Below are 17,235 nucleotides of genomic sequence, written 5' to 3' on the forward strand. Positions count from 1 at the left end.
TTGTCAAATAAGTATACTGCATGGTTGTTGTGGAGAATGGACTCACTTTCACTTCAAATGAAACACTTGGTGTCTCGGGATGAGCAAGCAGGATGAGATTTAATTGCAAAAATGCACAAAACCGTCTCAGTTCAATGAAGTGAGTACCAATCATTGAGAAAACTATTCACATTTATTACAATTCTTATCAGTATGTTTTTTGCACATGAACATTTTTCATCATTTTCGACTCCAAGAACATACATCCTTCATTCGAAAAGTTTTACCAGTATCACCAATATATTCTCATGCTTACTCAGATGTTATTGCTTTTCTGCCCTTTACCTACCTCCATTATTTTTTAAAACCAAAACATATTTACCTTCCTGACCCAAAGAATGACCTTCACCTAATCACCTTTCTATGTCCACCAAATCACTTTTCACATTCCTTAATTAGGGCTGGTAAATAATGGTGGCTTTCCATAAAATAAGAAAAAAAAATAAAATTCAGGCATAAGTTTTTAATGGTTTAACACTGTCAGAACCTAATGCTAGCTAATACAATATATTCCAATTTAATTTGATAGAGATTACATTAATGCAAGTTTTAAGTCTTTCCTACATGGTGTTTTAATGTGGTAGTTTTCCTGTACTTGTTGCATTACATTTTGTATTTAAGACAAGGTATTATCAGAAAAAAATGGAATTCAACTGATTTGAATCTTCTAATCATTTCCTTATTAAAAGGTTCTGAGAAATGCTGCAGTTATTGCAATTTGACAGTAGTATAAAGAATACTCTGAAGTAACTCCGAAAAAGTGCATTTTATTTATGTATTATTTTTTATTAACACCAGAACATGGAGACATAAATACACACTAAATATAATTAAATAATTGGAAATGATTTAATTGATGATTTAAACAAAAATTGATTCCTGTTTTGCATTTTTGGGTGCTTCGCCTCAGGCATGGGTATTTTTGTTTTTTGTACTTATCCACTTGTTTCACACCTTCCTTTTGCAAATGAAGATCAGTTTACGTCACAGCAGAAGCTCCTCTCAGCGTACAGTATATAAAAGAAAAACCATTTACTGCCTCCAGAACAGATCCTTCCTTTTAGCTGAAGCAGCACCATGCAGCCACTTTATCTTCTCATTGTGGCTGTTGCCTTAGTTGCCTCAGGCACAGCAGAGGTGATGAATGACTTCTCCTCTTGTATTGATTACTTCTTTGGAGGAAAACCCCCAACTGGCTTTGAGAAGACTGCCTTGCCTGTTCCAGAAGAGCCTCTCCCAGACAGCAATGCACCCCAATGTCTAGCTGCCTATCAGCAAAGTTCACCCGCTTATATCTGCCAGAAGATACCAAAAGGCAACCAGTATTATTTTGCCACTTTATACGACAGGGGCCGGAGAATTCCTCTCTACTCTGCTTACCTGGTAGAAAAAGGCAAACCTTGTGGTAAACGACTAGGTTACTTTCGTTTGGAACCTCAGGTAAGTCTGTAACTAAGCTTCTTTAGAAAACATTACTCCATTGTTTAAACTGATAGAAAATAAAAGCATCATACTGATTACTATGCAGTAGAAGAGAAACTTGATATTATAATGGCCTTCAAACTAAGACTGAATGAAAAGTGTTCTGATTGATAAATAAATTGATGGACTCATTGAATGGTTGATTGATTTCCTTTCCTTTAGCATAAATCTTTTTTACAAAAATGTATCAATTCTTCTTAAGTATGTCCAGTACCTCCATATCTATCAGATACTACATACATTCTGCATGCTAGCTGATTGCAGTAGTGCTTAGTGGGTATTATTCACGTTACATCTTAAATCATGTCCAAACACACGCATGCATGTAGAGTGAGCTTGGCACAAAGGAATTTATTACACATATGAGTGGACTGAAGTGAACGTCAGCATAGAAATATTTATTTGCATTAAATCACATTGGCTGCTGCTGGCATTGAGCACAACTCACAACAGTCAGTAGTCAGTAGTAATAACACCATGAAAAAAACTTCTTGAAGAAACAATAGTGTTTTTTTTTTCTTTAGTAACATCTACACTATTTCACATGTATATTCCCTGCCCTGAGTACTTTGTAATTATTTTTCACATTTGCAATACATGATTCAAGAATTAGCATGCTTTATGTGTGATAAACGCTTGACTAGTTTAAAATACTGTAAGGACAGCACATGGGTTAGTGTCCTGTCCAGGATTGGCCTAATTCCCCAGGAGGTCAGTATAACAGAGACATCGGAGGAGGCTGTGTTTCAAAGTTGTATGCTCCCCTGACCTACTAGTTGGCAGCATCCCTGGGCTTTGGTACCCATTCAAATACCCACAGGGAATGCTGGGAACATTAGTCCAGTGGCGGCAGCCCCGCTGGTGTCCATGGGTGCCACCAGGGGGTGCTGCAGGAAGTTACACTTTGTAATTTATGGGATTTTCAATTGACCTGAAAGTGCTTCCATTGGGCTATGCCCTAGCACTGGGAGTAGTCCTGGGTGTGAGATAAAACAAACCATTCAACCTCTTCCAGGCAAGTTGGAGTCAGGTGTGAAGGATAGTAGAGGTGTAGAGGAGGAGAAGAAAGAGTGAAACAGACAAAGAGAGAGAGGAATTGTTGTTTTGAGTTGATGGCACTTTTGGAATCTTTGTGTAAGATATTAATGAAAATAACCCATTTTATTAAACTGGGACTTGTGCCTGGGGTTTTGGGTGTCTTCTAGTAGTCACACAATCAGAGTCTGTTTTCTGTTGATTATTGTCAAAAAAGGCAAATTAAATCCACTATTGATTCAATGTTGTATAACAATAAAATGTGAACATTTCCAAGGGGGGAAATGCTGTTAATAGACACTGTAAATTAAATAAATACAATAGGACATTCACAGACCCCCTTACTCCAATTCAAGTATATTGGAGGCTGGAGCCTTTCAATGCATCCTCAGAACAAGAACAGTACAGATGATTTAAATAAAACATCTGTATTGTTTTAGTGAACACAGAGCCAGTCCATCACAGAGTATATGCACATACTGTACACACACACACATACTGTACAGTATATGTGGCAAAGTTTGAGTGGCTAACTAACATAATGTGTATGATAAGAGAACAGAAATATTTTGAGAAAAAACCACCCACATATACGGAAAGCTCCTAAGGTCGTGGATACAGGACAGGGCATCTGTGTTGGCATGGAGGGAGCCCTTGCAATGGGTGACAACAAACCTGTAGGTCTGTGGGTCCAGGAAGCATCGGATAACCCTATTGTTAAAATCTTTATTTGCATGGTTCATCACTTGGGCAAATTCCCAACCCAGCAGGTAATAGTATAGTTGGGTCACTGCCCATTTAATAACAAGAGTCTCCGATTCCATTGGTGTCCCAGCCCACCAGTCTCTGACTTGGGTACATCAAAGAATGCTTGACGCTGTCAACAATCAGACTAAACATGGCACCCTGGCTGGTTTTACATCCATCTGTCTGAAGAATTAAAGAAACATAGAAATCAGATGATAGCAGATCAGGTAAAGACCCTGTTGTAGTCTTGCAATGATTGAAAGCAGACAATTTCACCATATTTGGGGCCCTCTTATCCATTAAATTCATAAGAAAGAGCATCTTTCTCCAAGAAGTAGGGCACAGACCAGCAGCAGTACCCTGCTAAACCCACAGATGCATAAACTTGCCTTATATGATGCCATGGGTTATAATATATCTATAGTTGTAGTAGTATTGTCAAATAAACATACTGCATGGTGGTTTAGTGTTGCAGTTTTCTTGTATTTGTCGCATTTAATTTTGTGTTTAAGCTAATGTAATATCAGAATAAATGGAACTCAGCTGATAGAAATCTTCTAATCATTTCTTTATTAGAAAGTTCCTGGGGATGCAGCCATTATTGCAGTATATTTGACAGTGCAAATATAAAGATTATATTTATAAAGATTACTCTGAAGTGTCTCCCAAAAAGCATGTTTTATTTATATATTATTTTTATTAATACCAGAACATGGAGACATAAATACACACTGAATAACACACTAATGTACTAATTGGAAATGTTTTACAGATTATATAAATAAAAATTAAGTTCTCTTTTGAATTTTAGGCCACTTTGCCTAAGGTGTGATTTTTGCACTTTTGCACTTGTTTCACCACTTCCTTCTGTAAATAAAAATCGGTTTCCGTTACAGTAGAAGGTCCTCTCAGTGTATTGCAAAGAAACATTTACTACCTCTAGAAAAGATCCTTCCTTTTATCTGAAGAAGCACTTTGCAGCTACTTTATTTTCTTTATGTGCCTATCACATCAGTCACTTCAGCCACAGCATAGGTGATGAACGACTTTTCCTCTTGTGTTAATTTCTTTTTCGGGGAAAAACCCCCCAACTAGCTTTTGAGGAGACTGCCCTCCCTGTTCTCTGTTAACTGCATATCCGCTGCACACGAAAAGAGGAAGGACAATAGGTTAGACATGCGCAAACAACTATGCTGTTTTTTTTTTTTTGCCCATCCACAATTCATTGGCATGTCTGGGCACAGGGAGTTGAAGGATTCTTTCCACTGCATGCCTCTCATTCCTTCAGTGTGCATAAAGGGAGGTCATTGTGCCATGGAACTTCATCACACTCAAAACAGGTGCAGTGCCATTCAACAATCTCGGCTAGCTCATGTTTTTCCATGAGTGCTACTGTACTAAACTAACGAAGTGAGAGCATGAACAAAGTAATCACAAGCAATTAAGATTTAGATAATCTTATTTGCCATTTTTTCTCCTGGCTTCAGCTGTGGTGTTAGTTTCCACCCCACATGAAATGGCTGAGCCCAAAATAGAGTGTGGTGATATGGACAAAAATTCCCTATTGAGTTAAGTTCTGATTTTTAATCTATGATGTTCAAAGCATTGAGAAAACTTGGCATCTGTATGTGTCTTTGTGTCTGTGTAAAATAGAGATTTATTTTCACATCATAAAATTACACTTTTCATCTGAAAATTATGCTTTTTTTCTGTTGTGCGAATGAACCTCTGACCATTGTACAACAATAACTTCCAAAATAATTGACCAATCTTTGTATCATGTTAGTCTTGTCACTAGCTACAGACCTATTGTTTTTGGTCCTGTTCGGTTCAGTACTTATCCCCATATTTGTCGAAACCCTCCTGACCTAGGTCCAAAGATAACTGCCATATAAATTGTTTAACTTTATATTTTGCAGTTTGATCCATTTTGTCATGGGATCAGATCTACTAATTTACAACTTTTTTTATATGAGATAGGTTTTTTAAAATACATCATTTAATTAAATATTAGGGTGATTCACAGACCTCTAAACCTCAGGCACAATTACTCAGACTTCAATCTGGGTCCAAACATGCTTTTATTAAAAGAAAATACTATCCACAGTTTTGTTTTCATCCAAATCCATACAATTATAATTTTTCCTCCACACCTACCAAATGCACTTTTTCCACCTCCTCCACTGACCCTCTGGGTTGTGTGGACCTCTCTTTCCAACCTAACCTAGGTACTTCCAATTAGGACAAAACCACCTCAAGACAGAGGACTTACCTCCAGATAGCCCCCCTGGAAGAACCTGCATAACCCAATAGGGCAACCTTACAGAACCACAAACACCCATGTTGCCCTTTGGGTATCTACACTGGGGCTCACCAGATGCCATTCCACCAGTGTACATGGAAATTACATGAGCACAGGAGGCAGCTTCATTCAACCTTGGCCTACCAACTGGGAAAGGGTCCACCTTCAATGGGATGCCTATCCATCTATGACATTCTCCCCTTCCAAGTTGAGACCCTGAAAGCAGAATGGTGTCAGAGAGTCCAGCATGCACTGGAGGTCGGCAAATGTCAACTGATCTATTCAGCAAGAAAACAGAGTCATTATAGACATATGTTTCCCTATGTTCTTCATCACATTTCTATCCCCGTTCTGACCACAATAATCTGGGTTGTCATCTCCCCAGTTTTAGGTACAGTCATGTGTAACTTCTCAGTCTGTAGCGCTGTTTGAACCAGCACTACTTGATTCCACTCACAAGTATCAAGAGCCTCTTTACAATGAATTCCCTTAAGTCTTACTGCACAGGATTTGCTCACCTATACAACCAAATCATTTTTTGGCAGGACGTTTATTCCCAGCCTTTGCAAGTAGACAGTTACTGTACCTCTTCCAACAGTACTTGGTGGTTGCCTCCAGTATTTTCACAGCACTCTTTAGGGTATTCAAGATCTGTGGAAGTGTGCAAATCAGCTGGGTTAGTGCTTCCACTTCATAATTCCATCACTTTGGCTGGTGATCCTGCTGTTGTGGACATTCTATACGGAATGGTTAAATCCACTCGACTCTCTACTGCAATAGATCTTAAGTGGTGGCTGAGTTTTTCTGTTGTTCCTCTCGAAATCAGCTAGCATTTGTGTATACTCAGTCATTAAGCAAACGGCATCCAGGGAGTTTGAGTCTGGGTGGCCCTTTGTGTGACCAGTCTGACTTGCCGTGCTCAGTTTAGTGCTAAGTTCTAAAGACGTAGCCTGTCCTCTATCACTAATTAGGAATTCAGGCAGTCACTTATCACATGCCATTGAAGGTTGTATTCACTTCACATCGGATTCGGGTCAGTTTCCTAAATATGTAACTCCCAGGGTTCTCCATTGTTGGTCATGTGCCTCTCCTTTGCCTGTTGTGGTCCAGACTTTTGGTTACCTGTATGGCCCGTTTGATGTATTGTTATCTTTCCTAGGAATAGGGATGTAATAAACGTGGCACTTTCACTGTTAGTGAGGTTTTAAAAGGGGGCATTACACCAAACAGCCCAGTCTGCCATGCCCAACGATGACACATATTTCAGAGTCTACGAATCGTGACACAATCCCATGGTTTCATCCTTTTCTTTACTTGCTAAGAAGCACTCCACTTATCTCTATAGATGACCTTGGCTTCTCGTCCCTACAGTCCTTCTTCATAAGTACAATCCAGGCTATTTTGCTCATGAGTGATACCCACAGAATTTTCCTAGAGATTTTACAGCAGATTTTTTTCCCAATCCCACAGGTGTAACAGTCATGCAACAATTATATCAGCATAAACGTATGCAAGGGTCACAGTCACTACAAAAATTTTGATGTGTAGACCCCTGCCAAACAGATTGCAAGGAAATCCTGCCAACTACGTCAGTTTTGACCACTAGAAGGCATCACAAAACCCAAAACCTCAGGCCTAATTAATAAGTATTCAATCTGAGTTCAAACAGATGTTTTTATAAAAAAAAATGCTACCATAAGTTTGTTTTTCTCAAATCCATGCATTAATGTATGCATACACAAAGGCGCATGTAAGCACATATATAGAAAGACATCTATAGGTGAAGATGGCTGACAGCTTGTTTAATTTATTAGACCATATGATGGATGATGAAGAATAAGAAATGAACACACACACACTTTGATCTGTAAATGTTGACGTAGACAGAGGCAATACGCCTCCCCTGTTCCAATAGTGTGTCTATTGATGCAGCTTGCATACTTCATTTCAATAACAAGTTTATCCATCCATCCATCCATTTTCCAACCCGCTGAATCCGAATACAGGGTCACAGGGGTCTGCTGGAGCCAATCCCAGCCAACACAGGGCACAAGGCAGGAACCAATCCTGGGCAGGGTGCCAACCCACCGCAGGGCACACACAAACACACCCACACACCAAGCACACACTAGGGCCAATTTAGAAAATAACAAGTTTAGTTTAAATTAAATATTACTTTTCACGTTCATTTTTCTATACACGTACTTTTGTACATAATAAACATTATGTAAGTTAATGCACTTGATTGCGTATTATTGTATTATTGCACATTAAAATCAGTTGTATTGTATCGTAAAATCTTCAGTTCAGTGATTTCCTGTGTCGTCACTAAAGCGAAGTTTACACAAAAGTACTGGATGGCCCATCACATACGGATTTTTTGCATTTGTAACATTGCATCAGTGTTTTGACTGAAAGCTTGTTACCAAAACAGCATGTTAAGGTTCTCCTTGCAAGTTCAGTGTATCTCATGTATAAATATATATATGTGAATCCCTGGATTATTACAGTAACTCAGATTTGAAAATTTTTAAATAATACTGCACTTTTATGATATGATGCCTTGAAATTTCTGGAGTAGAAATTTCTGAGTAGATGGAATGTAGTTTTAAAAAGTCAATCCTATATTTTAACAAAGCCATAACAGTGACTAAATTCAAAGTCAAGAGATCATGGTAAAAGAGTTTTTTTAACTAAATGGAAAAACTTGGAAAAGAGGAAATGCACAGCATGACCAATATAACATCATGTGTATGAACAATTTATGTACACATATGTGTGTGCATGTTCATACACACTACACAAATGCACACTTCTATTGCAAGTAAGTATCACATCTCATTTATAATTACACTATTCTACAACGCTTTATAATGTATGTTGTTTAACTTGTGTTATTCATGTTATCTGTATGTGATCTTGTTTTGTTATAAGCAGCTTCAAAACTATCAAGCTGAAGTTCTTTACAGTAAGTAATAACAAATAAAAAGTAATTCTCATTCTGAACTGACATGGCACTTTGTACACTCCCAGGTATTCATGCATCACAACACCCTGACTATCATACACAAAACCCAAAGTAAAAGATTGCAGGAAGTGTCTTAATTCAAAAACAATAATAACTATAAGAAAATGAACCAGTCAATGATTTCTAATCATATAACACTAGACCAGTATAGGAAAACAGAAAGTCCACTTATATACAAAAATTAAAAGAAAAACCCCATTTTTTCATGAGCTTGATGTGGAAAGCAACATGAATTAAAACTTTTGGTTATTTACATTAGGACCTTAGATGGATCAGTAGCATTCATATGACAAGATCCTATCCTTGGATATGTTCATGTCCAGGTATTCATGTTCATCCTTGCAATTTTTACTATAAAAAAGGAAGTACAGCACAGTAAATAGGTGTGTGGAACAATGACTGTTAAAACTTTTTTTTGCTTTTACTATGTTTCTTACCTTATTTACAAAGTACAGTGTGACTGTTTGCAGGAATGACATGTTGCAGTATAAAGGAAAAGTTGTGACACCAACCAGGTAGTCTTGCTTAATAACTAGAGTCCAAAGCAAAATCACACCTTTTGAGTATAAAATACAAAGCTTCCTGTGCTCAATAATAAAGTAACAGGATCTTGGCAGTTAAAGTAAGGGTCATTCACTTACGCCGGATCTGCCGTGTTTCTCTTCATGGAAATGACAGCTCTTTCTGGGCTGCCGGGCTTCTTATAATGTACAAACAGGAAGGGGTGCGGCTAAGTGCCCCCACTCTGCGGTTTCTCGATGTTCCAGGGAGAGAAGATGAAGAGAATGTTAGTGACAGCACCCCGTTTCACTCCAGTAGGTTATCACATATCTCGAAATCAAGTCTGCGAGGAGATCATCCGACGAGCATGCATGGCAACAGATAATATAACATATCATCCACAAACATGTTTAATTTAATTTGGTGTTGCAGGGTGCCAGTGCCTATCCAGGAAACACCAACCACAAGGCCAGAGCTAACACTGGACAGGAAGCCAGTGTAACACAAGATTCTCTCATGTGCCAATTTATGATCATGTGCCCGTTAGGCTAGCATGCACATCATGAGAAATTGAGATGAAAACCAGAATAGCTGGAGAAAAGCCCCCACACAGAAAGGAAATACAAAGTACACTCAGATAGGAAACAGGACATTTGATTTGTGAGGCAGAAGCACTAATTACTGTTCTACCGTACCAGCCTGAAATGTGAATACAAGTGAGAAAAATTCAAACAGTTCAATGATTCTCCTTCTTTTCATTTCAGCTTATACACCGGGAACTTTCTACAGAGTCACAACAAATAACAGATACTAAGAAAATGATAAAAAAATACAACACAGAAAAGGGTTGCAACCGTACAAAAACAGAATATCAAGAAAAACATAAAGTAATGCAAAGTCAAGCTGTTGATGAGGACTACGAGGCTGCAGAGAAGGAAGGTTATGATCGTGGCCACATAAATCCCCGACAGCACCAGAGTCAGGTACAGTTCTGTGACTCCACCTTCACTTTTACTAACGTTGTTGCAGTGAACAAGGAGCTCAACAACAATATATGGAATAAACATGAATTTGAAATAAAAAATATGACAGATTCCCAGTGTAATCAAATATATGTGATCACAGGAGCTGTCCCAAACAATAACAAAAAAGTGAACAATCGTGTGTACGTGCCCAGCCACATCTGGAGTGCCTACTGCTGCGTTAATAACATGGGGCAGCCTATAAAATCAAGAGGTGTCCTTGTCCGTAACGACAACAACGCCCAAAAGCAAAACATGACGGTGAACAAATTGGAAGAAGAATTGGGCCAATTGTACAATCAAAAGATCAAACTAATTGATGGCTGTTAGACTTAGACTCTCGTCCAAGTCTATGAAAAAAACAAAAGTGTTTCCCTAAACAGGACAAGCATTTTCTTTAAAACACAACAAATATAAAAGTGTTCACCTTAAATATATAAAAAAAGAATAATAACGACTTAAAGTAATTTGTGCTTGCTAACAATGATGGCTTACATGCAAAACACAGCTGTTTTATGGACTACTATGAAAAGCTATTCAATGAAAATATCAATGGGATTTGTCTCATGTACTCCTTCAATTTGACAGAAAAAAATATGCCATCATGGCAGTATAAATATTTCTTTGATCTAGAACAGTCAGTCAGTATATCCCCTCATTAGAAGCCTGGAACCTTCTCCTGCAGGTTTGGTCTCACTGTCACATCAAGACAACTCCACCCATCCAGCCATCAATCTGTTGTTTAAATTTCCATCTCCAATTTTTAGCTGCCTGTGCCTCTCCGGGAATCATTTGGTACAAGATTAAAATCAACTGGAATGTGCCACAAGTAATAATCGCCAATTGACTTCAGGGGAATATGTTCTGGATGAGTGGGAAAACCAAGCAAAAGGAAGAAGAAATGGAAAATCCACACTGACACTGACTTGACCAGGATTCAAACTCAGACTTCTAGACACAAAGAGGAAAAAGTAAAAGTAGGCCTTAAAATATAGAAGGTTTAGCTAGAAAGAACAACCCCTACCAATGGTTCACTGGATGACTCTGGCAAAATATTTACTGGTCACGTTTAAAAGTAAACAACATTACAGAGCAAGCAATAACACCACCTAAAACAAATCATCAGTGTTTGGGGGATGATAGAACTAACAGTAAGAATCTCTTGTCACGTAATTACAAATCAGTGGTGGTTTACAATTTGTTTGTAATGGTTGCTACCATGACAATAAATTACATCTTTCAGAAAACAAATTTAAATATTATTTTATTGCAGAAAATTGTCACACATACTAATTAGCATTTATTGTAGCACTACCTGTGCTACCCATATATGATGGGTTGAAATCTAAGTAATCAACCCAGACCTCAGAGTTAATGTTTGCAGTGAACAATGCACTGCATCTGTCTCTGTTTTATGACATTTGGTATGGCATTAGTAAAGCAGTGTTATTGCTTATGATGTGCCATCTGTTGGAATAGAAAAGGAAATGCATTTTATTATTCCAGATGTTTGTGACCCGATAACTTTTGGACATAGAGTCATAGAAACCATATAGAAACACAGACAGACATCCAGACATCTTAACCTATTATTAAGGTGGATTTAAATGACAACATGTTTACCATCATGTCACAAAGAACATGCAGGACATATTTAGGTTTTTAGTACACCTGCAGGGCTGATACTGTGCAAGGGCCTGTACACATACTTCCTCTTCTGTCTCGAGCACATGGCTGCTCTGATTTCAGTAAACCACCAAGTGTCACTATATATTTTTGAAGCTCTAAAGCGTCAGATCTTTTTCCAGCACGGTCAGGAGGAACCTGAAAAGCTTCTGCTCATCACTAAGTAAAACAGATACTTCATGATAAACACACAGACGTGAGCTGCTGGTTCTTTTGTCACGTGCATCCCATTGTTAACTGGCAGCTGATTAGTTAAATGGGAGAGTAAAAGAAGCAGTCAAAGGGAGGGAATTTTAAGAAGTGAGTTAACTAAAATGAAACAGGAATAATGTTTTTAAGCAATATTTGACTTTTGATTAAGAAATTTGTTTGAAAAGAAACAGGTTTTCCAGGATAAACCTGAGCAACCCATTCCTAAAGTGAAATGTCATAGCCACTAAGCGACTGTACCCCTGCATGACTTTGGAAGGATATAAGTATAGATTAATGTTATTTTTCTGATAGAGAAATAACTATAGAGGAGAGAACTAAGAGACATTGATACTTTGGAAGATGGGAAAACAAGAGGGTTATAAGTGAGAAGAAGCCAAACCAGAAAGAGAAGACAAGTAGGCCTTTGCAAAACAAATGCAACGAAAGAACTGTATATTGAACTCATAACAACTCAAGACGATTAGCAGGAATGAATTTTTTTGTACCACTTCCAGTGGAGATTATGGTCTGATCCCACAGTGAAATGTAGAGAACTTTCAGTATTTTTGATCTCGCTATCACTTTGTTACAGACTTTAGTCTTGTTGCCAAAATGATTTCCAGTCACTGTCTGTATGTTTTTCCTGTGTGCCCTGTGATGGACTCTTATTAAATCCAAAGGGGAATTAGGATATATTTTGCTAGCCCCTCAGCCCTATAGTCAGAACATAAAATTTGTAGTATTTAGTAATTTGTAAAGGATTACTTTCTTTGAATTACTACCAGACTCTGCTGAAGCCCAATGACAGCATGCATCTTACACTGAGAGGCCTCATTTCTGGTGCTGTACTGAACTGCCTTTCTAAAGGAATTTTTCACTGACGTGGCTGGCATCTTTTTCACTTAAATGGAAAAAAAAGGAATTTAAAACTTGCATGACATCTGGTTTTCATTATGTGGTGCTGATATTTGCACCGATCCATTCACCCATTAATGGACATGCTTAATTAAGAAATGTATAATTTTAAGTGCTTCTATAGAATGATGTTGTTAGTAATCAATATATTGTTTTGTTTTCAGAAGCAATAGCTTTGCATTGAATAAACTTGCATTGATGAAATCAATATTAGTGAGACTGAGCATTTATTTAGTTCCAATGAATCTTGAAACCGTATCAATTTATGGTAGTTGCACTGAATATACTGTAGGTAATAGTATATTAACATACAAACAGCTTTGGCAAGCACAGACCATTCAGCTTAGCATAACTCATTTGTTTTAATCACCAATTGTTTCCAAGATTTCATCAAGTTGAGATTTGGAAAGAAAAGGCCATTTAACTCAGAATAACTCATCTTTTTCATTTTACCAATTGTTTCTAAAATTTCAAGCTCAAATCTGGAGGTCTCTTTGCCTTACTTATTCCATATGTCTTTCTCTGTGTACAGAAAAATATGTCCAGGGTGAAGAGATTTCAAACAGATTTCATCGGTGTTTCTGCCCATAGGAATCAAAAATCTAAATTGAGATCTCCTTAGTATTTGTTTTGGTTTTCTCCTCGACAACAATGGAATCAGAAAGGAATAAAATGGAGAAGTATTAGTTTGTGTTCTGCTTCTCTGATTTTTCTCCTGAGGAAAAACACCCTGGTATTGTCACAAGTGTCTCCTATTGAGTTTCAGCTGAGATCTCAATGAAGTCAAACAATGGGTTCAGATCTTCCAAGAAGTGTCTTGGCGTTTTTATTTGTTGCTGTTTGAGAGTGCGTTGTGGGCTCAGTAATATAAGGTGAAATCTGTGGACAGTTGTTTGTGGTAATAAAACACTTCACTGTGATTATAGAACTGCTTGCTTCTGAATAATATAATCAGTTGCTGTAATCTATATTGCTGTGCTGCAATTAGACCATACTCATTCTGGAAAGAAGGTAGGCGATGCAGCTTTGTGATTAAGACTTCAAAATCATATGGTTGTCGGTTCAAATCCTGCTACTGACACTTTGTGATGGTGAGCAAGACACTTCATCTACCTGTTGTCCATTTGGAAAAACAAAAGAAATGTAACCAATCATATCTCAAATGTAATTTGCCTTGGATAAAGTTATCAGTTCAATAATAAGTTAACAATATGAAGTCTTGAAAGAGATGAATGCAGGTTTTAATGAAGAATATTTCTGTACTCATCTCCATTCAGCTTTCTCTTGGCCCGAACTAGTGTCCTAGTCCTTGGTGCTGCCACCACCATTCTTCACCATGAATAGTATTGCACAGGTGATGAACGGTGTTTGGTTATCTTGAGAAAAAACATTAATGTTGGTTTCATCCAAGCAGAATATATTGTTTCTCACAGTCACAGAGTGCTTTGGGTGCTTTTTGAAAACTTCAAGCAAGCTTTTGTGTGACTTTTACTGAGCAGAGTCTTCTGTCTGACCACTTTATCAAAATGGCCGAAATTGGTGAAGCATTGCAGTGATGGTTGTCTTTCACGAACTTTTTTCCATCACAGGTTCTCTGGAGCTCAGCCAGAGTGACCATCAAGCTCTCAGTCCCCTCTCTGATCATGGCCCTTGTCCCTCATTTTCTCAGTTTGGACAGGCAGCTAGCTCAAGGAAGAGTTGTGATTTAGTCTTCCCAATATCTGTGCCTCTGCACAATCCTTTCAACCTCATGGGTCTGTTTTTATTGGTCTGATGAACATTGTCAGCTGTGGAATCTTTTATAGGCAGGTGTGTTCCTTTCTTACATCTGTCCAAGCAACTGAATTGACCACATGTGGATACCTAACAAGGTTTACAAACATCTCAACAATGATCAATAGAATGGGATGCACCTGAGGCAGATTTCAAGAGTCATGGCAAAGGATCTGAATACTTGTGTAGGTGTGATATTTTACTCTTTTATTTCTAATAAATTTGCAAAAATTTCTAAAATCCTGTGTTCACTTTGTCATTCTGTGTCTCCAAATGTTGCTTGATATGAGGAAAAAATTAATTTAAATGATTTTAGCACAAGGCTGCAGCATAACAAAATGTGAAAAAAGGGTATAAGTTCTTCCTGAATCTACTTGAAATGCCAATAAATAGTGAACTTAAAATGTTCTTTGAAAATCAAATTAATGATAAAAAAAACTATAGTTTAGACTAGGCTAAAAAAAAATAAGCAGTCCCTGATGTCTCCACAGTACCAAGTGTGACTGTGTCTTTTGCAGGATCTCGAAACTGAGCAGCTACTGAGCTAGTAAGGCAGATCAGCATGAGTACAAAATAAATTTTTCAGTCCAGTAAAGTTTGTTTTAAAAGGGTTTTGTGAAAATTCAAAGCAAAACAGTGTAGAGAAAAATAGAGAAAAAGGTAATTATACAAGCAGATTGAAAGGCAAAAAAGGAAAAAAATGTGTCTTCTACAAACTTAGCTTGTTTGTGTTAAACTTTAGATGCTTTCCATTCTTCAAAGTTGTGTTAATTTCTCTATGCTTTACTTAATACATTCAGTATGTTCTGTACATACGGCACAGTACATTCAATAGGACACGGTTTGAAGCTCTTTGCCCTCCATGCCTCACTGACTATAAGGCAGATCATAAAGTCTAATCTGTAGCCAGAGGGACAAGTAATGGAAATTTTCCATTTCAATTTAGCTTGTGAGGGTTATAATAGAACCTCCCATAGACTACGCATAATATATAGGAAAACATCTTAACATAAGTAAGAAAATACTTCTTTCAATTTAACATAAACTAAATGACTAACAAATGGCTCTAACATCTACTATATTTTTTTCTCTCATAGATTGGGAGTAAATCTGCACCATTTCAGAAAAGCAGCCCCTCTGACTGGTGATGAGTGGTGGGAGCTCAGGGCCCACATAATTAACATCACAGAGAGCTGCTCCTTGCAATTCGCTTTTCACTCTCCCCGCAAACTGTCTGCATTCATCTCTGCCTTACCCAGTTCGTCATTCCCAAAGTAGCTTCCCCTGGAAACATGCCGATATAAAAAGAACAGACACATGCAAACAATGCTCTGACCGACTTCTTTACATGGTTGAAACAAAAAAAAAAACAACAACAACAACAGCCACAGTTGCCCCAGGACTGAACTTTTTAATTACACAAGCCTTGTGATTAAGTGTGGGTTTTGTAATGCTTGAGAAGCTTACCTGAATTTTACCTATTTACCACTCTGTCTTAATTTAAATTTTAAGAGAGTTTCAGAGCAAATTGCACCTTGAACCTTTTGTGAATGTGTTTACTTGATCTTTGAACTCCAGGCTTCACACATTCTATAGTTTATGCCTACATTTTGTAACATTTATGACTAAAATATGAAAAGGTTTCTGTTGTAACAATGTGTTTACACAGATTACTGTAGAAACGGAACATACATGAAATGCATGTGTTCCAAATAATGATCTATTATTTCCACTCTAAAACTCCAGCAGTTCACTCCCAGATAATCAAACAAGGCATGAGCTGGGAGAACTTAGTGAACGTTCTGCGACAATGGTGGATGGAATAGCAGGCTGCTTGCTGCTTGTCTTAATTGGCACATTTTCAGGACAAAACACGCAGATGGAGAGGTGCAAACAGATTTAAGGTGGGCCGGATTTACAAATTTTCTTGTAGGCTCTAGTAATTCTAGTGTTGAAAGTCAGAGGACTTCTAAAAGGTGAAATACATCTGTAACTCAAAATAATCTTACATCACATTCCCTCAACCCAGGGACACACCTCTGACATTGTACTCAAAAAGAAAGATTCTGTGGAGAAAAGCCTTTTTCATCACCACAATAGACATTTGAAATGAATGTGCAGAGACCAATAAAACATTGAGTGCTTACATGATACATATAGTAGTGATCTCCTCTTTCATGTAGTTTCTAAATATTTTGAAGAGTTTTCTGCTCTCCACACAGGACAGCATGTGTCTCAGACAAAGGGAGAGTCATGCAGCCACCTTGTTCAATACCCCAGGCTGCAACAGTTGATGTTCTTTTTCATGCGGCTATATGTGAGGAGGTCATCCTGAGCTGTCTGAAAAAGGTGAGTAGTTATGAGTGTTGTTGTCTTTATTCTAAAATTATTAAACAAGTTAGTTTTTACTTGTTTTGATTTTAGAAGATTATTTTTTGATTTAATAGACATTTGAGCTACTGACTTGTCTCACTGCTTAAATCCACATTTCGCTGGCACTTTGAATGAGTTTG

The 17,235-nt window shown here is 37.7% G+C and overlaps 1 protein-coding gene across 1 annotated transcript; it reads left to right on the forward strand.

Moving 5' to 3' along the window:
* Positions 1-1,107: 1,107 nt before the first annotated feature.
* On the forward strand, positions 1,108-13,066 carry LOC120524988. Its single transcript, XM_039746906.1, has 2 exons — positions 1,108-1,479; positions 9,899-13,066. Exons 1-2 carry the CDS (start codon positions 1,117-1,119, stop codon positions 10,484-10,486), a joined length of 951 nt encoding a protein of 316 aa, XP_039602840.1. The 5' UTR covers positions 1,108-1,116; the 3' UTR covers positions 10,487-13,066.
* Positions 13,067-17,235: the final 4,169 nt, after the last annotated feature.

Source organism: Polypterus senegalus, chromosome 3 (assembly GCF_016835505.1).
Source record: "Polypterus senegalus isolate Bchr_013 chromosome 3, ASM1683550v1, whole genome shotgun sequence".
NCBI lineage: Eukaryota > Metazoa > Chordata > Cladistia > Polypteriformes > Polypteridae > Polypterus > Polypterus senegalus.